The following is a 22,079-nucleotide window of genomic DNA, read 5'->3' as shown; positions in this document are numbered from 1 at the left end:
TCAGGGGGACACTGCAGGGAACTTGCCTCTGACTTAGACTTCAGCATAGATGTCTTTAGTTGTCTCTGAGTGCCTGAGGTTCGTGGGCTCATCAGCAAAGCCCCCAGAGGGGTGATTGCAGTGCCTTGGGCTGGTGCTGTGCTGCTGAGCTGGGCCGGGCTCGTGGGACAGAGAGAGCTCGTGGCAAGAGGGCCCTGGTGCAGAGAGACAGCTGTGCCCAGGAGCAGCTCCTCTGCACAGCGCAGCAGGGCTGGGGGCTCTGACCGCAGCTGGCACACAGAGAGGAGAGAAGGAGAGAGGGCTTGGAGGCACTGAGGAGCGCAACAACAGAGGACAGCGTGTGGCAGGACACATCTGCAGCCTCTTGACACCATGAGTCTCTGGCAGCAGGGCCATGCAGGTGGGGTTGCCAGAGGGGTCTTCTACAGCTGGCACATCCGATGCCTGACAGCATCTGGCAGGGTGGCTTTTACTCTACATTTAATGTGGACTAGAAGATGCTGTAGGGAATGGCATTTATAAAAGGATTTTTTCCAGAGGAAGACTGAGGCTTGGATTATCTGAAGAGGAAGGCTTTTTTAGTTTCTGTGCTTTCAGATACTTGCAGTGGTGGGGAATCTGAGTGAGTCTGAGCACACAGCTTATGGGATGGGGTCTGCTGGCTTTGGACAGGGAAGAGATGTGGGGATAGAGAAACAAGTTCCCAGCAGGGACATGGGCAGGCAGCAGTGTCCTGGTTCCTTAGGCACTGGAACAGGTACCACAGGGAAGTGGTCACAGCGCTGAGGCTGTCAGAATTCCAGAAATATTTGGGCAACCCCCTCAGATATAGGCCAATTTTGGGGTTTTCATGTACAGATTCAGGGGTTGGATTTGAATATCCTTGTGGGCCCCTTCCAACCTGGGATAATCTGTGACTCCATGTCTCTATGAACCTATGAGTGCAATACTTCTGTAGCTCAATAAATGCCAGCACAGGCCAAATGAGCCTAAGCATGGCTCAAAATTGTCTCTAAATGAAACTCTGAAGGGACTCTTTCATCTGAGGCTCCACTCAGATGGCGTTTTCATTTGAAATGCCCAGGATTTATGCCTTAGAAAACAGGGTCGGGTAGGCAGTTAGACAGAAAATACAAAAATAAATCCCCGCAGCCCTGCTCCGTAGTTGGGTGAATTGAGAGCAACAAAATTGAAAAGCTCTTTATTATCAGCTGATTGAATCTGAGAATACCCCATCTTCCTCTTTACCTCTGGCTGTGGGGCAGGACTGACTCCTTGCCCAGAGCAGGGTCCCTTGCTCCCAGGGACACCCTCAGGCAGCATCAAGAAGAGCATATGAAAGGGAGCTGGTAAATGCCTGACTGAAAGGGTTTTCATAGCAGTTATGTGAGAAATGTAAGAACTTTATCTCAGGTATGTCTTCTTATTTATTAAAGCTTTTTTCATCCTTGGCAGTAACCCATGGCCAGAACCACCAAATGTCCAACATCAGCTCTGTGAGCGAGTTCCTCCTGCTGGCATTCGCAGACACACGTGAGCTGCAGCTCCTGCACTTCGCGCTCTTCCTGGGCATCTACCTGGCTGCCCTCCTGGGCAACGGCCTCATCCTCAGCGCCGTAGCCTGTGACCACCGCCTCCACACCCCCATGTACTTCTTCCTCCTCAACCTCGCCCTCCTCGACGTGGGCTGCATCTCCACCACTCTGCCCAAAGCCATGGCCAATGCCCTCTGGGACACCAGGGCCATCTCCTATCAAGGATGTGCTGCACAGGTCTTTTTGTTTGTCTTCTTGATTGCATCAGAATTTTATCTTCTCACCATCATGGCCTATGACCGCTACGTTGCCATCTGCAAGCCCCTGCACTACGGGAACCTCCTGGGCAGCAGAGCTTGTGCCCAGATGGCAGCAGCTGCCTGGGGCAGTGGCTTTCTCAATGCTGTCCTGCACACGGCCAACACATTTTCCCTGCCCCTCTGCCATGGCAATGCTTTGGACCAGTTCTTCTGTGAAATCCCCCAGATCCTCAAGCTCTCCTGCTCACATGCCTACCTCAGGGAAGTCGGGGCACTTGTGTTTAGTGTTTCTTTAGTCCTTGGTTGTTTTGTTTTCATTGTGCTGTCCTATGTGCAGATCTTCAGGGCAGTGTTGAGGATGTCCTCTTCTCAGGGCCGGCACAAAGCCTTTTCCACGTGCCTCCCTCACCTGGCTGTGGTCTCCCTCTTTGTCAGCACTGGCACGTCTGCCTCCCTGAGGCACCCTTCAGACTCATTCCCATCCCTGGACCTGGTGGTGTCATTTTTATACTCAGTGGTGCCTCCAGCAGTGAACCCCCTCATCTACAGCATGAGGAACCAGGAATTGAAGGATGTTATAAAGAAACAATTTACACATTTGTTAAAGCATCACTAAACTTCTCATCAATTTATCCATTCTTCTAGCATATCCAAAAAGAGTTGAGATAATCTTTCATTTCTAATATACTTTAGAACTAGTTTAGCAAACACATGATAACATTTTGAGTTAAATATTAATCTTAGCAGCCTGCCTGTTTATTATTTTAATTACTTTGATCAGTTAATCTAATTTACCTATAGAACTAGGCTTCCTCAGTAGATATAGACAATAAAAATTGCATGAGAACCTCTCTGGTCTGAGCTGACATCTCTTTGCATCTCCTCTGGAGCTGGGGGAGCAGCCCCAGAATGCAGGAGGGGCTCAGGATCAAGAGCCCAGCTGCCACATGCAGGAGCAGCCCTGGTGGCCCTTGGAGCTTCCCCTCACTGCCCGCTGGGCTCTGCCTCTCTGCTGCCTTCGGGTCGGGGCTGCTGCTTCCCTGGAGCCATGGCCATGGCCTGCAGCATGATGTGGCCTTTTCACTGCTGCTGTCTTTTGGCTTCCACATTGTTCCCTTGTGTTCTCCCACTGAGATCTCATGCATCTTGCTGACAGTCTAATTGTCTGTAAAGGGGCACCTCTTTCTTTGCACAGCTCTTCCAAAGATGGTAGAAGGAATATACCCAAGGAACTGCTGCATGAATGGGTCTCTTGCTTTTTGGGGCTTCACCATGGATCAGAATTTCAGAGTGTTCAGTGTAGTGCTGCACTGGCAGCTCCCTTCTTGGCTGGCCATGGCTCAGCAAAAAATAATTGGCCTATGTCATGCCTGGGAGTGTCCACTGCTGTTGGGTCTGATGGCAAATGGCATGCTGGAGAGGAATCTGGAGCTGATCTGTGGCTGGGCCAGGCCTCTTGTGCTGGCCTGGGGAGTGGGGTTGGCCTTGTGGGGCACAGGCACTGTGTGCTGGGGATCTGCCAGGCAAAAGAGCAGGGCTCCTGCAGCTTCACGGACCTCCATCTCCTGAGTGCAGGGGCTGCTGGGGAGGTCCAGAGCCGCCTTTGTGCCAGCAGCTGCGGTGCCTTGCGATGGGCTGGGGCTGTGGTGGCCGTGCCCAGAGCCCTGCAGCAGCCTGCGGTGGGCACTGCCCTGGGGCCAGCACAGTCTGGGCTGCTGGGGTGGGCTGGGGAGAGGGCAGGGAGGTGGGGAGAGGTGGGCAGGGGCTGGGCTGGGCTGGGCAGTGCCCGGCAGAGGGCAACAGCAGCATCAGGAAGCAGTGGCAGCATGCAGGGGAGGGCTCCCAGCAGGGCTTGGTGCTGCAGAGCCAGGGCTGCGCCAAGGGAGCCCAGAGCTGCAGGGGCAGGGGAGAGGAGGCCGCACTGAGCCCTTGCTGGCCTGGGCAGAGCAGGAAGGGGGCTCAGGGCATTTGTCCCCTCCCCAAAGCCTGCCAGGACCTGCAGGGCCGTCAGGAAGAGCCCAGGGCCAGGCTGTGCCCCTGGCCTTGGCTCTGCTGGCAGGAGTGCTCTTGGCATGCACTTCCTGGCCTCCCCTCGCCTGCGCACAGCTGCTGCCCACTCCAGCTGTTGCCACAAACGTGTCCTCACCAGCAGCACCACCCCTTGAGCTGCTTCTGCTTTGCCTCCCCCAGCCCACTGCCTTGACTCCTTGTCTCTGCTGGGCCCCACCTTCCACACTCAAATGTGTCCCTTAGCTGTCAGTGCCCTCTCCCCTGCTTTGTGGGAATACTAAGCCTGGGCGGACAGGTTACCATTAGGTGCGGTGGTGCTTGTGTAATTCACATTGGTGATAGCAAAAATGCCAGTTCCTTCAGCAGTGATGCACATCCTTCTTCATGTTAGGCCAAACTCAACATCCTTCTCTCTCTGCTTTTCCTCATGAATGAACTGGATTAGGTCTCCTTAATTATTCTGAGGCACAATGCAATGCTTTTTGCCTTCTGCTGCTCCAGCACAATATGTGTGACTTTCCCTTACTCTGCACATAGACCTGCAGGGTCATTCCACACTTTTTGCTTTCAAACCTTAGTTGGAGGGCCCTTTCCAAAGTGGGGCAAGCTGATGGGTTCTGCCTCAGCCATTTCAAGCATGCTATACTTGAGTTTTTCAGCCTGAGTTTGCTAAAGTTGACCCAGGAATGTAAACTGATGTTCACATTTCTAGTAGGAATAAGGGAGAGTATCTCAGCTTTCCAAGGGCCATTTCAAATCTAGGTCAATCCCAGGACCCCACTGAAGAAGAGGTTTGTCTTTGAAGGGGTGTTCCTGTGCTGGACTGGGCTGCAGTTACAGGGACAAAGACCACTGCTGGCAGTGGAGGTGCCCTGGGAACTCCACCTGGCTCCACCTGATTTTCCCAAAGGGCTCCAGCCTCCTGCAGGTCTTTTCTGACATCTGCCAGTCCAGGGAAGTGCCTGAAACACAACGGGGTCACTGGAGGTTTTCCCTCGTTGCTTACGGTCAGAGAGCTGAATGTCTGGACCCAGCTGCCTGTCTGGACCTATGCACTTCCCATCATTCTCCTGGTTTGCCCTCCCCTTTCTCTTTAATCATTCAGACCACTCTCACCAACCCAGTTGCTGCTTTGAGTTTCAGTGAGTTCAAGGTCGCCCATCTCTCAGCAGTCTTTCTAATGGTTTCCTTAGTAAGACCCTCATCGATTATCATTGAATTAGTATGATATGGATTAATATTAACACAATTATCTGAAATTTCCTATTACTCACTAAAAAATACATCATGTAGAGTCATCCTTTTGGGAAGGTAAACATCACTGGAGGAAACAAAATTAGGAACTTGAGCTTTTTTTTTTTGAAAATTGCAGCATGATTTCCTGTTGTTTGTTTTGAAATAGGAAAAACCCTGCTCTTCCCACCTAAGCAGGGCTTCAAAGGTCAAATCCTAGACCAATACCTATAGCAGAATGATGCTCTAAACTGAAACACAACAAAATTCAGCCTTTAAAATGAAGAAAGATTTTTATTAGATGCTCTTTGAAATCTTCCCCATTAACTACAACATGAAAGCTCTCCAATTAGCTGATCAAATCTTGAATACTTGAAGAAAATGGTGGGAGAGATATGGCTCCTTAGGAATTACTGTGTTTTAATGAGTTCCATGGTGTATTTTGGTGCTGAGTCAAAGAAACTTGGGTACTGAGAGGAGAATGATGCAACTGTGCGAATAAGCAAACTCAAAAGGAAAAGCTGAAGTGACTTGGAGTATTAATGGTCCCACTGAGAGCTGTTACTAACAAAGCCTCCCTAGGGACTGCTTAGGGCAGATAATTGGAGGCCATGGTTACAGACAGGCAAAGCACCGTGCAGAGAAAAGTCTTGGTTGGTTTTAGTGAAGCAGAACAGCCAAGGCCTGACCCCAGCCACTGTGAGGGGAGATCCTGCACCCCCCTGTCTGGCTCAGGACTTTTCCTGGGGGTCTGAGGAATGTGGTGGGTAGTGTGATGCCATGAGAAGAACACTGGTATGACCCCTCCCTGCCTCTGCACAGGGTTGCAAAGAAGCAAAGAGGCTGCATTGCAATGAGTATATCTCATTTATTCATAAGCTCTAGCCAAAGCGTCAGAACTGTTGGGGCCTTCCCTTTTTACCAGCAACCTCTGCCTTCTCCTCTGCATGCTTTCCTATGCTGTCCCACACTTTGTCCTATTTCCTGGAGGTCTTCAGATAGCCATCTCTGTTCACCACCTTGCTCTCATCCCAGCATTTCCATCATTTCACCAGTTTCTCATCAACCCTCACCAGCTGCTCCTTGAAACACAAAGCTATGGTCTGATCATAGACACTCACCAGCATCTTCCAAGACATGGACCTGGTGCTGGCCTTGCAGCTTCTTGACACAGCCAAGCCTTGTGCCCCCTGCTGCCCACTCATGGACTCAAGCAGAAGGGACAGGACAACCCATCTGGGGGCCTTCTTTCTGCCTGGGTCGTCCTGGGTCTGGAGGCAGAGGGGATCCCCCAGTCAGCATGCCAAGCAGGTGCCTTCTGCTGGCCTAGCAGGGCCACTGCCAGATGTCAGCCCAAAAGTACAGATCCCAGGGAGAAAACAAGGGTGACCTGCCACCTCCAGACACAAGTGACCTCACAGTCCCTTTCCGTGACACGTTCCTGCTGCTGCCCAATCAAGTGCAGAGACAGAAGTGACCTCACAGTCCCTGCCACAGTCACATTCCTCCTGCTGGGTCAGGAGATGCTGAGGCAGAGCTGAGCTCCTCAGAGCATTCCCACCCATCTCCTCTTTGTGACCCACAAGCTGATCAGATCCATGGCCCAACACATTCATTTGGAGTTAGGGTTTTGTTCAGATCTCTTAAGCAGTTTTCCAGTGTTAAATAGACCATTTTGATGCTAGTATTAAAGGCAGAGATCAGAGTGATTAAGAGAGTAAGAGCTAGGATGAATCAGCTATGGGCTGAGTTTTGTCTTCTAGGGGTACGCTGAGGTCACTCATTAGAGTAGTGGATTCCTGTCAGGGTGCTGAGTAGCATTTAGGTTTAAGAATTAACTTTACAGGTTGAAGCCAGGGAATAGCCTTGTATGACTATTTTAAGTCACGGTTACAGCTGCATCAGCATAACCTGGACCCTCTTACCTCTACAAAATCCTTAATTTTAGCTGGCCAAGCCCCTATTCTCTCCTCTCAGTCTCACATTTCTCCTGGCCAGGCTTCTCCTGATTTCCCCATATCGGTTATCTTTTTAGGGGCATGCTTATGATGCCTTTCATGATCTTAGACTATCTGTCAGTGCTCTGTCGGCTACTCTATTCCTGAGAAAAGTGGCACTTAAGACACGATGGAAAAGGACACAAATGTCCATCAGAGCACCCTGCACAATGTGCCGAGCAGCTCTGCACTGCCACAAAAGCGTGGTTCCTGCCTACAAGTTTTCTTTCCAGAATGGCTCCTATGGCTCCAGGGTAACTTCTCCCAGACACTCACTTCCCCAGTCCATACCACTCATGCATGCAGGTCCCACGTGTCTCTCCAACCCTCCCTTCTGCCCCTGCAGTAGTGGCACCTCAGTGCAGCAGGTTGGTGCATCTCCAGGCTCAGGGGTGTTTCCTGAGGGCCTGCCCCGTGTGGGGAGTGGTGGGGAGGAAGAGAGCAAGGTCATCTCCTGGGGCATGGCTGAGCACAGCCCAGCCATCCTGCACCGTGGGCAGGCCCCTGCTCCTAGGCTGAGGCACACATGCAAGGTGGACACGTCTCCATCCACCCAGCTTCACGCAGGGACCTTCAGTCCTGTCCCCCATTCGGGACTCACCACTTCCTTCTCGTCAACCCAGACATAGATTGCTTTCCATCTGGGGACTCAGGCAGGACTTTAAGGATCTGCTAAAGCCCTGAGTGTCCTTGTTTCTCACAGCCTTCTCACAAGTCTTTCTCCTGGCCCTCCCCACTGTACAGCACTGCCTCTCAGGTGGCACTCAGTGACCCTTCAGAAGGGCCTCTGGGCTTCCTCAATTGTCCTGGTGTCTATTAGCACTTTCTTGACTCCTTCCAGACCTTCTTCTCCATTGTGGGTATGATGACTCATGGCTGGGACAGAGTTTCTCTCTGCAGATCAGGCCCTGTGGTGCTGTGTTTTTGATAGGTGACCAGAACAGTGTTGGTCACCCGTGGTTGCAGAGCATCAAGGCCTTCTCGGCTTATCACTCTGCCCCAGGAGACAGTTGGCTGTATGTGGGCAAGAGGCTGGGAGGAGAATCTGCAGTGACAGCTGATCCAGCCTGAGCAGTCTGAGCTGCCCATGCACTCCTCAGATTCACCTTGTTTGTTACCTGAAACGACCTTGCACAGTCATTTTATGAGGTTCTAATCACTACCCACTGAGCACCCTGTCCCTAGAGATCCCTTGACATCTCCTGGAAGCTCCAAATTCCTCTCCAGGCTGGCTTTGGCCGTCAGCCCCACTACAGCGGGTGCAGTCTAATATAGATGAGTCCAAGACCAGTTCTCATCTGCTTGGGCAAGTGCCGCCATAAAAGGAACTCTTAGTCCTGCCCTTGTTTCCCCACAAACCACCCTGGGACTTTCAGCCTCTGTCCCTCACTCCATGACAAACCCCAGAAAACAGAAGAGCAGGGAGCAACCTCTTGGGTGTATTCCTGGCAGCAGCTTTGGAGAGGTGTCCAGGGTTCTGGGTTTGCCCTGAGCAAGACCCTCTTGTTACTGTGGTGCTAGCAGGGAGGCCAGCTGTTACCCAGGGCTGCACAGTGCCTGCTGCTGCCTGCAGCCACAGGGATGCCACTGCAGAGACAACAGGACTGTCACGAAGGTACACAAGATATCAGGGATACCCAGAAAGAAAAGAAGCACAATGTGGAAGCCAAAAGAGAGCAGCAGGGAAAAGGCCACATCCTGCTGCTGGCCATGGCCATGGCTCCAGGGAAGCAGCAGCCCCGACCCAAAGGCAGCAGAGAGGCAGAGCCCAGTGGGCAGTGAGGGGCAGCCCCGAGGGCCACCGGGGCTGCTTCTGCATGTGGCAGCTGGGCTCTTGGCCCTGAGCCCCTCCTGCATGCTGGGACTGCTCCCCCAACTCCATAGCAGATGCAAAGAGGGAGCAGCTGACACCACCAAAATTCATAGTTTCTTTATTCTTTTTATCCAAACAGAGAGCCTGGTACTGTAGGTATATTAGATGATTGGGTGACAGATAATAACTTAATTAATAGGTAGGATTACACAAGTAGAATTCAGTCAAAATTACAAGTTTAAGAAATAATTAAAAAAATAGAAGAATTACAAGCTATTGTATGAAGAGTTTTTTTCAGATAACCTCTCTTTCCTGTTATTTTTATAGACACATTATTGATGCCAAAGAAGCATGTGTCCAAAGAGTTTCCTCAAGGCTTCCTTGAGCTCCTGGTTCCTTATGCTGTAAATGAGAGGGTTCACGGCTGGAGGCACCACCGAGTACAGAACTGTCACCATCAGGTCCTGGGATGTGGAGGAGATGGAGGGAGGCTTCAGGTAGGCAAACAGGACACTGCTGACAAACAGGGAGACCACGGCCAGGTGAGGGAGGCACGTGGAAAAGGCTTTATGACGACCCTGATGAAAGGGCATTCTCAGCACTGTCCTCAAGATTTGCACATAAGAAAATGAAATGAAAACAAAACATGTAAAGGCTAAACAGAGAGTAACTACAAGAAGCACAATCTCCCTCAGCCAGGACTCTGAGCAGGAGAGCTTGAGGATCTGGGGGATTTCACAGAAGAACTGGTCCACAGCATTGCCTTGGCAGAGGGGAAGGGAAAATGTAGTGGCCGTGTGCAGGACAGCATGGAGAAAGCCACTGCCCCAGGCAGCTGCTGCCATCTGGGCACAAGCTCTGCTGCCCAGGAGGTTCCCGTAGTGCAGGGGCTTGCAGATGGCAACGTAGCGGTCGTACGACATGACTGTGAGAACGTAATATTCTGCTCCAAACAATAAGACAAAAAAGAAGACCTGAGCAGCACACCCTTGATAGGGGATGGCCCTGTTGTTCCAGAGGGCATTGGCCATGGCTTTGGGTAGAGTGGTGGAGATGCAGCCCAGGTCGAGGAGGGCGAGGTTGAGGAGGAAGAAGTACATGGGGGTGTGGAGGCGGTGGTGGCAGGCTACGGCGCTGAGGATGAGGCCGTTGCCCAGGAGGGCAGCCAGGTAGATGCCCAGGAAGAGCGCGAAGTGCAGGAGCTGCAGCTCGCGTGTGTCTGCGAATGGCAACAGGAGGAACTCAGTGATGGTGCTTCTGTTGGACATTTGTGTTTTTGGGATGTGTTCCTGCACATAGAAGAGGAAGAACAGTAATAACATACAACAGATTTATCAGAGAAAAATTAATCCCATTTCTCATCTAATATCACCAGAAAAGTTGTCCACTTCCAGGAAGACATTTGGCAGGTCCCTTTCATGAGTTCTTCCTGATGCTGCCTGAGGGTATCCCTGGGAGCAGGGGACTCCTTTGTGGGCAATGGAAGAGTCAGTTATGCCCAATAGCCAGAGGAAAGGCAGAACATGGTGTAATCTCAGACTCACTTCACTGCTGATATCAAAGAACCTTGCCCCAGTGTTGCTCCCGGGTTAACCAACTTCAGAGCATATATATATATACAGATTTCTTTAATTTTTATTGTATATGGTCAGATTTTTTGTGGTTGCTAACCTACCACACCTGCTGAGTTTTTCTGAAACAGAAACCCTGAGCATTTCTCCTGCACTTGATGGGAAACTTTGCGCATCCTAAGAGAAAAAGAGGCAGTCCCTATAGCGCGAAGTGTCCTTTAGTGAGGACAGACAATCTGTCCATCAGTGCTGGTTTCAGCTGCCCTGTGAGAGCTGCAGGAAAGTTCTACTCAGAGGTTGACCTGAGAAGAACCTGAACACTGCTGAGAGCAGAGACATCCAGGCTCAAAGTGCCCATCTCCTGACGCCTCACCTTCTCCCTGTACTCCCCTTCCCCCAAGCACACTGAGGGCTCACACCATGGGCATGTGAAACCCCCATCCCCAGCCAGCCTGGGAACAAGACCAGCAGCAACACAGCCAGCTGGAGAAGACAGGAGGAATGCCAGCGTGCTGCTGCCAGGGGAGGCAAGGCCAGGGAGGGACAGACGGACACTCAGCAGACCCTCCTGTGCTGCAGCTCTGCCTGCAGAGGAGGCAGCTTGTGCTGGGGACAGCAGGGGCTTGAGGGCAGAGGCTGTGCTGGTGAGAGAAGAGAGCAAGGGGTGTCCCAGGGAAGGCGCCTGCCCTGTAGAGGGTGGCAGGGAGGTGCCTGAGCCCTCCCTCGCACAGCATTTCTGGCAGCAGCTCCCTCTCACTGCCTGCCCATGTCCCTGCTGCCTACCCATATCCCTACCAGGAGCCAGATTAGTGTCAGCTCAGTTATATCCTGAGGAGACCACAAACATGATGTTGGTGTAATCTTTAAGCTGAACTGGCTGAAGGCACTTTATGAAGTTCACTGCTTCCATGTAGATCTCTCAGTGCAATGCTCTAGGAATCTCAGTCTCCTACACAATGCTGACAACAAATTAACATGAAACCTATATTGTCTCTACTGCTGTAAGCTCAAAACACAGACTAAAAAAAAAATCTTACCCTTCAGGTAACCCCTGTTTTAGCCTTCCTCTTTAAATATCGAACCATAAATGCCATTCTCTAAAGCATCTTCTACTCATTTCTGGAGAAACAGAGAGACCTACCCTGCCAGATGCTATCAGCCATCAGATGCGCTAGCTGAAGAAGACCCCTCTGGCAACCCCACCTGCATGGCCCTGCTGCCAGAGCCTCACGGTGTCAAAAGCCTGCAGATATGTCCTGCCACACGCTGCCCTCTGTTGTTGCGCTCCTCAGTGCCTCCAAGCCCTCTCTCCTTCTCTCCTCTGTGTGTGCCAGCTGCGGTCAGAGCCCCCAGCCCTGCTGCGCTGTGCAGAGGAGCTGCTCCTGGGCACAGCTGTCTCTCTGCAGCACTGCCTTTGCCAGGAGCTCCCCTTGGGCCCAGGAGCCTGGCCCAGCTCAGCAGCACAGCACCCGACCATGGTATGGCTTGCTCTGTGCCCTTGGGCTCCCTCAAGGTGTCCCCAAGGCCTCAGGGCTGACAGCTCCCCAAGGCAGCAGGGTCTTTGCTGGGGTGTGCTGTTTGAATCAGACTGAATTCATCACCAACTGCACTTCTCTGAACACAGGGGAGATGACTTTTACAAGGGTGATTTGTGCTGTTGGACTGTGGTTGTCAAACATGATGTGCTTTAACCTGGTGGGCAGCTCAGCACCACACAGCGGTTGCCTCACACCAACGCCCCCACATGCTTATGTGTTGAAGTAAGGGCGATTTGAAAGACCAAAAGGGAAGAGAAATAATAATAATAATAGTAATTATTTTTATTACTATTATTGTTATGTTCAAAGCAAGCTATACACAGTGCAATTGCTCATTACTGACTGATGTCCAGCCTGTACCCAACTTGTAGAACATTGCATTAACCATCTGCACCTGCTCTTCTTTGACCTTCAACCACTGTGGAAATGGAAGGGTCCTCCTAGGGACTGGGCGAGGGAGACAACTCTTTAATATCCTCTGTCCCCAAGACAGCTATCCCAAAACCCCACCTGTACCCTTTTGGATCTTGGAAGTACCCTCTCATGGGGAAGTTTATGTCAAGGTTTCATAGATCAACATTCTTCTCCCTCCTTTCTTTTCTGGGCAGTAGTTCTTTTCCATTCTCAGGAGCCTGATTTTCACCCCCACTGTTTTCTGTTGCATGTAGAGGCAAGAGATCCTGGCACAGGTTGGTGTTCTGGCCTAGCAAGAGCAGACCTGGGGGGTCTGGTCTAGGCCCCAGACTAGACCTGGGGTCTGTCACAGGGGCTGGAGTGGCTGCAGGACATGTCAGAGGTGTTGGAGTAGCTTCAGGGCCCATCACAGGGCTTGGAGTGACACTGAGTGAGGCTTCCTTTGGAATTCCCTTTGGAATTGCCAAGGTGATAACCCCTCATTTTCAAGCACTTCTGCAGTTTTTAAGGATTCTGCATGTGCTCAGGGGGGAAGTTCCAAAGCACTGGAGGTGCCCACTGCTCTAGGTGCCTGCCCAGATCCTCCCATGCTCCCTGCCACTCCTAAGTCTCCTGCCTTGGGGCAGGTCTCTGGAGGGCATTCTTCAAGAGCTGTTTATCCTTAAACAACAGTTGAAACACATTCAGGAGACATCACAGTAGGACCATCCCATGGATATTCTAAGCTTTGTAGAAGTAGTGTAATTAAACTGGAGGAGAAGGGGGAGGTGTAGAAGTGGAGAAGTGTACATCCCTTTTCCTCCCCTAGATTGGCTCCCTAAAGCAAAAAGGTCAAGAGTGTAATTCTTAATAGTTTCTGAGTGATGGTTCCTGAGGAATGGACGTGATGGCAATGCTCAGTACAAAGAACAGATTTGTCACATGACCAGTAATTTTCCTGACTCATAAGGTAGTGTTACACAACATAGCAAAATATCTTTAAACCAGCCCCAAAAATGATAAAGAGCACAATGGGAACACGTGCAGTAAGTAATGTGCTATACAACACATTTCTGAATGAAAGCCCAACAGACCTGAGATCCAAAATGTCGACCTTGTGATCAGCAACTATTAAACTGGTCTAATGATTATAACAATTTAACTTTAGCACTTTGTGGTAAGATCTGTACTTAACTCAACCCTTTGTGCCCCACACCGTGTGCCAAAAAGACTGCTGTGGTTTAACGCGGCAGTTCGAGTACATGGAATTATTTGAACAAGTCCAGATCAAGGGGCTAGAGCAAGTCTTCTATGAAGGCACACTGAGAGAACTGTTCTGCCTGGAGAAGACAAGGCACCAGGGAAACCTTAGAGCAACCTACCAGTACTTAGAGAGGACCTACAGGAAAGCTGCGGAGACAGTCTTTGTCTGGGAGTGTAGTGATAGGACAAAGAGTAATGACTTTAAAATAGAAGATGGTAGGTTTAAATTAGATACATGGAAGAAATTCTTTCCTTTGAGGATGGTGAGGCACTGGAACAGGTTGCCTGGAAAAGCTGTGAATGTCCCATCCCTGGAAGTGTTCAAGGACGGGTTGAAATGTGTTTTGAGCAACCCGGTCTAGTGCAAAGTGTCCCTGCCCACTGCAGGGGGGTTGGAATAAGATGATCTTTAGGTCCCTTCCAACCCAAACCATGATCCCATGTTTCTATGATTATCTATGACACTGCCATCATTGACCATGTGAAGCTCATAAAGGCTCTCCTCAGAGATTTTAACCAAGCCCTTTCCCAAAATTTCATCATCCCCCTGGCCAGTCCTCAGGTTGCTTAGAGTTGGTTTTGGAAGAAGGAGAGAGGTGCTGGTACAGCTGCTGACATCGTCATAAGACCTATCTCAAAGACCTTGGAAAATACAAATTGATTAAAATCATTCCTTAGGACTTAGAAAAGGCAGATGTCAAACCCATCTTCTACTAGAAGGCTGAGCAAAAGGATGATTAAGCCTAACCAAGGATTATAACACCAGCCTTCACCCTAGTCCCCAGTCAAGAACTAAACAAATCTCCAATCTCCAAAGCTTGATCTTCCCTATAAATTGAGCAGGCATCTTGAGAAGAACACCAATCCTTCCCTCAAAGCCCTACCATTCCCATAACCCTAGAAGGTGACCTCTAATCCCTATATGTTAATCTGAACACCTAATTCCAAAAACTCTCCACCATGCACACAACACATCTCAACTTCAACCCCACTCCTATCCCTAACTTCAGCTGCTTGTCCCCTTGGGGTAGGGCAGGGACTGTGAGGTCCTGCAGCAGTCCCATGGCATTGGAAGAGGCATGTGAGGTGACAGGTATGTGATCAGATCAGAGGCCACAAGGAGGAGCTGGCTGGGAATGCTGGGATGAGGTCAGGTGTGCCTCAGGATGTGCTGGGCCTGCAGGAGGCACATGGCTGTGAAGGAGGCTGGGAGGTCACTTCTGTCTCTGGAGCTGATGGACCTGCAGCAGGAATGTGGCACAGATAGGAACCGTAAAGGGCAGAAGCATGCTCAAGACATTGAAGATGATGGTGAGGCACCTTCTGTTCTGGTCAGGTGAGAGACCACAGGAAGGCTAATGGGATGGGAGTCATGCTTGAGGCATAGCTAGTGAGACCATAGAATCACAGAACGCCTCCTGTTGGAAGGGACCTTAAAGGTCATCTGGTACAAACCACCTGCCCATAAGCAGGGATGCCCCCCATGAGATCAGGTTGCCCAGGGCCTCATCTAACCTGTTTTTGATCAGCTCCAGGGATGGGGCATCCACAGCTTCTCTGGGCAACCTGTTCCAGTGCCTCACCACTCTCTGAGTGAAGAATTTCCTCCTATCTTCTAATCTAAATCTCCCCTCATTTAACTTAAAACCATTCCCCTTTGCCTTCTCATTATCTGACTGAGCAACAAGTCACTCTCCATCTTTTTTATAAGCCCCCTTTAAGTACTGAAAGACCACAAAGAGGTCACCCTGGAGCCTTTTCTTCTCCAGGCTGAACAGCCCCAGTTCTCTCAGCCTTTTTTCAGAGGAGACATGCTCCAGCCCCTTGATCATCTTTGTGGCCCTCCTCTGGACTTGTTCTAACAGACCCACATCCTTCTCAAGCTGGGGGCCCCAGTCCTGGATGCAGGACACCAAGTGGGGCCTCACAAGGGTAGAGTACAAGGAGTAGAAGTAGAAGTGACCTCCCTCCACCTGCTGGCCACTCCTCTGCTTATGGAGCCCAGGGTGCAGTTGGCCTTCTGGGCTAAAAGCGTGTCGTGGTTCCGCTCGAGTGGGCAGCCGAGCTCCACCACAGCCGCTCTCTCACTCCCCCTCCTTCTACACTGACCTTGGTGCAAGGCTGTTCTCCCACTCCCTTGACTCTCCCGGCTGCTGTGTGGCGCAGCGTTTTTTCCCTGTCTTAAATATGCTCTCACAGAGGCGCAAAACAACATCGCTTATTGGCTCGGATCTGGAAAACAATGGGGCCCTTCCCAAACATGGGGCAGCTTCTAGATCTTTCTCACAGAAACCACCCCTATGGCTCCCTGCTACCAAAACCTTGCCATGTAAACCCACTACAAAGCGCAGAATGTACTATCTCATTGTTGATCTCACTGTCTGTCATAGATAAAGATATTAAACTGTAGCAGTGCCAGGACAGACCCCTGAGGTACAACACTTGTCACCAGCCCCAACTTGGATATAGAGCCATTGAGCACCACTCTCTGGGTGTGACCTTCAAGCCAACTCCTTATCCACTGAATGGCTCACCCATCAAATGCGCATCTCTCCAGTTTGGAGACAAGGATGTCATGTGGGACAGTGTCAGTAGTCTTACAGAAGTCCAAGTAGATGACATAGGTTGGTCTTCTGTTGTTGTCTGATGTGATCACTCCATTGTAGAAAGCCAGCACATTGGTCAGGCATGATTTACTCTGGTGAAGCCATGCTGGCTGTCTGAGATCACCTCTTTGTCTTGCATGTGCCTTGACATTGATTCCAGGAGGATCTTTTCCATGATCTTTTCAGGCACAGCGGTGAGGCTCACCATTTGGTAGTTCCATGGGTTCTCATTTCTATCCTTTTTAAAAATAGGAGTGATATTTCCTTTTTCCAGTCAGCAGGGACTTCACCTGACTGCCAGGACTCTTCAAATATGATGGAGAGAGGCTTGACAACTACATCAGCCAGTTCCCTCAGGACCCTGGGATGCATGTCACCAGGCCCCATAGACTTGCATGTGCTCAGTTTCTTCAGGTGGACTCAGACCTCCTCTTTACTTAGAGCAGGAGGGACTTTGCCCCCCAGCCTCCATCTATGGGTTCAGGGAAGTGAAAGACTTGGGAAGCCTGAGTGGCAGGGAAGACTGAGGCAAAGATGTTGTTGAGTCCCTCAGCCTTCTCCATGTCTGTCATTATCAGTACACCTTTCTCATCCATCAGAAGGGGGTACACTGTCCTTGGCCTTCCTTTTCTGAACAAAGTACTATTATTAGTTGCATCCCTTGAGAAGATCAGTTCCATCCATGCCTTGGCTTTCCTTATCCCATCCCTGCACATCCAAAACTGAAACATGTGAGAGGGCCTGGGAAAAGTAGCCCTGGATTCAGAGAAGCCATTTGGGAAACAAAACTTGTACACAGGAAGCGTGATTTTGTGGAAGAATAGAGATGATAGGCACATTGTGCAGGATGCTCCTAAAGACCTCTTTGTCCTTTTCTGTCCTGAGTACAATGCCACTTCCTTCTCAGGAATGGAGCAGCCAACAGAGGTGAGACTGGTACACTGAGATGGTAAATGTCATCAGAAAGCTGATCCCAGTAAAATATCGGGAGGTAAGGAGCACCTTGAACAAGAGACATGTGAGATTTTGGGGTGGTAAGAGCAGCATGGCCAGCAGAAATTAATGATTTTATAGAGGTAAGAGCATTCATGCAATGCTGGTAGTGCAGTAAGACTGACTTAAAACAGTCACATATGGCCTTTACTTTACTTGAGCTAGTAATTTTAACGCTATATAAACCTAAATGCTACTACAACAAACTGAAAGAAATCAATTTTCTCACTTGATAACTGTAATCCTTTCACTTAACACATACATTAAAATGCCTTATTTAACCCTAGATTCATTGATAGACGAAAAACACCCGTAAACCACAGAGCTTGTCCATACCTTAACCACAGACCTGACACCACAAACAGAACACCAAACACTCCCACTAAATCTTTGCTTAATCTCTAACTCAGAAAGTAAAAAGAGATACCGAGGGGGCTAGAGAAAGTTCAGCTCTACCTCAGGATCTCCTGCCCCAGCACGAGGAATGTGACTGTGGCAGGGACTGTGAGGTCACTTCTGTCTCTGCAGCTGATAGGGCAGCAGCAGGAACGTGTCACAGAAAGGGACTGGGAGGTCACTTGTGTCTGGAGGTGGCAGGTCTCCCGTGACTTATTCCTGGGATCTGTACTTTTGGGGTGACATCTGGCAGTGGCCCTGCTAGGCCAGCACAAGGCACCTGCTTGGCATGCTGACTGGGGGATCCCCTCTGCCTCCAGACCCAGGAGGACCTAGGCAGAAAGAAGGCCCCCAGATGGGTTGTCCTGTCCCTTCTGCTTGAGTCCATGAGTGGGCAGCAGCAGGCACAAGGCTTGGCTGTGTCTCCACAAGAAGCTGCAAGGCCAGCAGCAGGCCCCTGGCTTGGAAGCTGCTGCTGAGGTGACTTGTGTCTGGTTGGCTGAGAGGCCGCAAGGAGCCTGCTGGGTTGGGCTGCCTACTTCAGGAGTGCTTTCCACCCTGATGGAGCTGTCAATGGTGAGTGAGCAGTGCCCAGGAGGAGGAGGGCCTCGGAACCACGATGTATGCCATACGAGCAGTGGTGCCTGCTCAGCAGGAGCCAGGCCAGCTTCCTACAGAGCTGCCTTACAAGGAGCATGGCCACCAAGATCTGAGTTATCTGACTCCTCAGAGATCCAGTGTGGTACTACACAGAAGAGGGTCTGCAGCCAGCAAGAAAAGACATACAGGTCTATGAGTCCCTCGGACAGCCTGGTGTGGAGAGGATCAAGGGCTCTACCAAGGCTGAAAGTCCCAGCAGGACCCGGGTCTTTGTGTCCATGCCTATGGCTGTTGTCTGCCACTGAGGCCTATGAGGAGACAGATGATCTTTAAAGCACCAAAGCCTCATTGCCTCCTCGCCCCCACCAATGAACAAAGCAGGGGTCGTACCATTCTCCTGCACTTGGCCATGCACATCCCCATCTCCTACTGCCTACGAAGAGCCCTGAGCAAGGTGTGAAGGGAAAGGATCTCCCTTCCTTGAGTAGGGAGTCAAGGCCTGGCCCTTGTGCTTGGTGACACACATCCAGTTTTCCTACACATCAGCGTCAACTTCACATTGCCTTTGTCTCCTTGTCCTCACTGCCTCCAGGGTTCTGCTCTAACGAGCTCCAAGGGAGGCTGTGTCAGTTCTGGCCCTCAGGGGGACACTGCAGGAAACTTGCCTCTGACTTGGACTTCTGGAGAGCTGTCTCCAATTGTCTCTGAGTGCCTGAGGTTCGTGGGCTCATCAGCAAAGCCCCCAGAGGGGTGATTGCAGTGTCTTGGGCTGATGCTGTGCTGCTGAGCTGGGCCGGGCTCGTGGGACAAAGAGAGCTTGTGGCAAGAGGGCCCTGGTGCAGAGAGACAGCTGTGCCCAGGAGCAGCTCCTCTGCACAGCGCATCAGGGCTGGGGGCTCTGACCGCAGCTGGCACACAGAGAGGAGAGAAGGAGAGAGGGCTTGGAGGCACTGAGGAGCGCAACAACAGAGGGCAGCGTGTGGCAGGACACATCTGCAGGCTCTTGACACCGTGAGGCTCTGGCAGCAGGGCACTGCAGGTGGGGTTGGCAGAGGGGTCTTCTACAGCTGGCACATCTGATGGCTGATAGCATCTGTCAGGGTGGGTCTTGTTCTACATGTAATGTGGCATAGAAGATGTTTTAGAGAATGATATTTTTGAGGGGACATTTTAACAGGAAGACCGAAGCTTGGTTTATCTGAAATGGAAGACTTGCTTGGATTCTGTGCTTTCAGATTCTTGGTGTGGAGGGGAGGCAGGTTTCGTGACAATGAATTGTCTGGATTGTATAAGAGACTGAGACTCCAAGAGTATTGCAGGGAGAGATCAATATGGCAGCAATTAACGTGATCAAATCCCTTCAGGCACCTCAGCCTAAAGACTGAAACAACAACATTTGTTGTCTCCTCAGGGCTTATCAGGTCTTCAGGAGCTGCAACCCCTGTGATGTCCTGTACTTAGGAAGCACACAGCTTCTCAGATGGGGTCTGTGAGCAAGGACATGGCAGATACATGGGGACAGAGATTCTGTTTCCAGCAGGGACATAGGAAGGCAGTAGAGATATGAGCAGGGCAGGTGGTGAGAGGGAGCTGCTGCCAGAAATGTTGTGTTAGGGAGGGCTCAGGCACCTCCCTGCCATCCCCTGCAGGGCAGGCACCTTCCCTGGGACACCCCCTGCTCTCCTCTCCCACCAGCACAACCTCTGCCCTGGTGTCCCCAGCAGGAGCTGCCTCCTCTGCAGGCAGAGCTGCAGCACAGGAGGGTCTGCTGAGTGTCCGTCTGTCCCTCCCTGGCCTTGCCTCCCCTGGCAGCAGCACGCTGGCATTCCTCCTGGCTTCTCCAGCTGGCCGTGCTGCTGCTGTTCTTGTTCCCAGGCTGGCTGGGGATGGGGGTTTCACATGCCTGTGGGGTGAGCCCTCGGTGTGCTTGGGGGAAAGGGAGTATGGGAGTATGGGGACAGAGTAGGGGGTCTGGAGATGGACACTTTGAGCTTGGATTGCTCTGCTCTCAGCAGTGTCCAAGTTATTCTCAGGTGAACTTCTGAGTTCAGTTTTCCTGCAGCACAGATCAACTGAATCCATGGAGAGGATCCACAGGATCCACAGTATTTCACATGCAATAAGAAAGAAATGTACAGGATTTCTGCCTTAGAGATTCTCCACAGGAGTAATGGCTAAGCTAGAAGAAAAGATACAAGTCTTCCTATGTTATTTACCTATTGGTGTAGGACAGTATTGACTCCTGCATTGCCTAAAGCAGAGTCCTCTGCTCCAAAGCACAGCCTAAGGCAGCATCAATCCAACTGCAAGAAAGGGATATGCCAAATATCTTCATGGAAGTGAGCAAGCATGTTGGGAGGCTTAAATGAGAAATTGAAATCCTTTTCCTTAGATAATTCTAATGTTAATAATCACCATCTTTCTGTTCCTTCGGCAGGACCCCATGCCCAGAACAAGCATATGCCCAACATCAGCTCTGTGAGCGAGTTCCTCCTGCTGGCATTCGCAGACACGCGTGAGCTGCAGCTCCTGCACTTCGCGCTCTTCCTGGGCATCTACCTGGCTGCCCTCCTGGGCAACGGCCTCATCCTCAGTGCCGTAGCCTGCCACCACCGCCTCCACACCCCCATGTACTTCTTCCTCCTCAACCTCGCCCTCCTTGACCTCGGATCCATCTCCACCACTCTGCCCAAAGCCATGGCCAATGCCCTGTGGAACACCAGGGCCATCTCCTATCAAGGCTGTGCTGCTCAGGTCTTCTTTTTTGTCTTCTTAGCTGGAGCAGAATATTCCCTTCTCACCGTCATGGCCTACGACCGCTACGTTGCCATCTGCAAGCCCCTGCACTACGGGAGCCTCGTGGGCAGCAGAGCTTGTGCCCAGATGGCAGCAGCTGCCTGGGGCAGTGGCTTTCTCAATGCTGTCCTGCACACGGCCACTACATTTTCCCTGCCCCTCTGCCATGACAATGCTGTGGACCAGTTCTTCTGTGAAATCCCCCACATCCTCAAGCTCTCCTGCTCAGATGCCTACCTCAGGGAAGTTAGGGCACTTGTGTTTACTGTTTCTTTATTTTTTGGATGTTTTGTTTTCATTGTTTTCTCCTATGTGCAGATCTTCAGGGCAGTGCTGAGGATGCCCTCTGAGCAGGGACGACACAAAGCCTTTTCCATGTGCCTCCCTCACCTGACCGTCGTCTCCCTCTTTGTTAGCACTGCCATATTTGCCTACCTGAAGCCACCCTCCATTTCCTCACCATCCTTGGATCTGGTGGTCGCACTTCTGTACTCAGTGGTGCCTCCAGCACTGAACCCCCTCATCTACAGCATGAGAAACCAAGAGGTGAAGGATGCAGTGAGGAAACTGTTTCAATACATGCTTCTTAAGCATCAGTAATGTGTTCAGAAGATGTATTTCTAATAATGTGGAATTTTGATTCATATTATGTTATTTCATTTTTATCTTTACTAGTGCTATCATAACACTATCATTGATAATAATCCTAACAGAAATAAAAGGATATTTGGGAAGATGATATAATATTTTTTTAAATTATTTTTCTCTGTTAATATTTTAAATATTTTTTTTTTATAATGCAATTCTTAGCATTCTGAATGTTACGTTTTGTGTTAGTTTTCACCACGTCATCTGTGACCCAGAGGCTTTCTCTGAATGTGTTTATCCCTAAATGACACCTGGCCTCTGTTGTGGCATCTTGTTTATAAAATGAAGTTGCTCAGTGCTCAGGGGTCTTCTTCCCAATCTGGAGTGAAGAAGACAATCAGGGAATACCAGGCTCAAGGCCTCGGTCTTGTACTTGGGTACCACCTGGACACAGGGGCATGAGGACATGGGGTGCTGGGTGAGGGAG

At 50.7% G+C, this 22,079-nt stretch overlaps 1 protein-coding gene across 1 annotated transcript; it reads left to right on the top strand.

Annotated features, from left to right (window-relative positions):
* Positions 1–1,478: 1,478 nt before the first annotated feature.
* LOC309888294 (olfactory receptor 14J1-like) lies at positions 1,479–21,604 on the top strand (the record flags this gene model as incomplete). The annotated part of the gene is made up of 2 exons (XM_082780533.1): positions 1,479–2,239; positions 21,421–21,604. 2 exons carry the CDS (start codon positions 1,479–1,481, stop codon positions 21,602–21,604), a joined length of 945 nt encoding a protein of 314 aa, XP_082636659.1.
* Between the last annotated feature and the right edge of the window lie 475 nt (positions 21,605–22,079).

This window comes from Aythya marila (genome assembly GCF_965140915.1).
Source record: "Aythya marila genome assembly, chromosome: 28".
In the NCBI taxonomy this organism is placed as follows: domain Eukaryota; kingdom Metazoa; phylum Chordata; class Aves; order Anseriformes; family Anatidae; genus Aythya; species Aythya marila.
The sequence above is the reverse complement of the archived record's forward strand: the minus strand, read 5'-3'. Positions and strand labels throughout refer to the sequence as shown.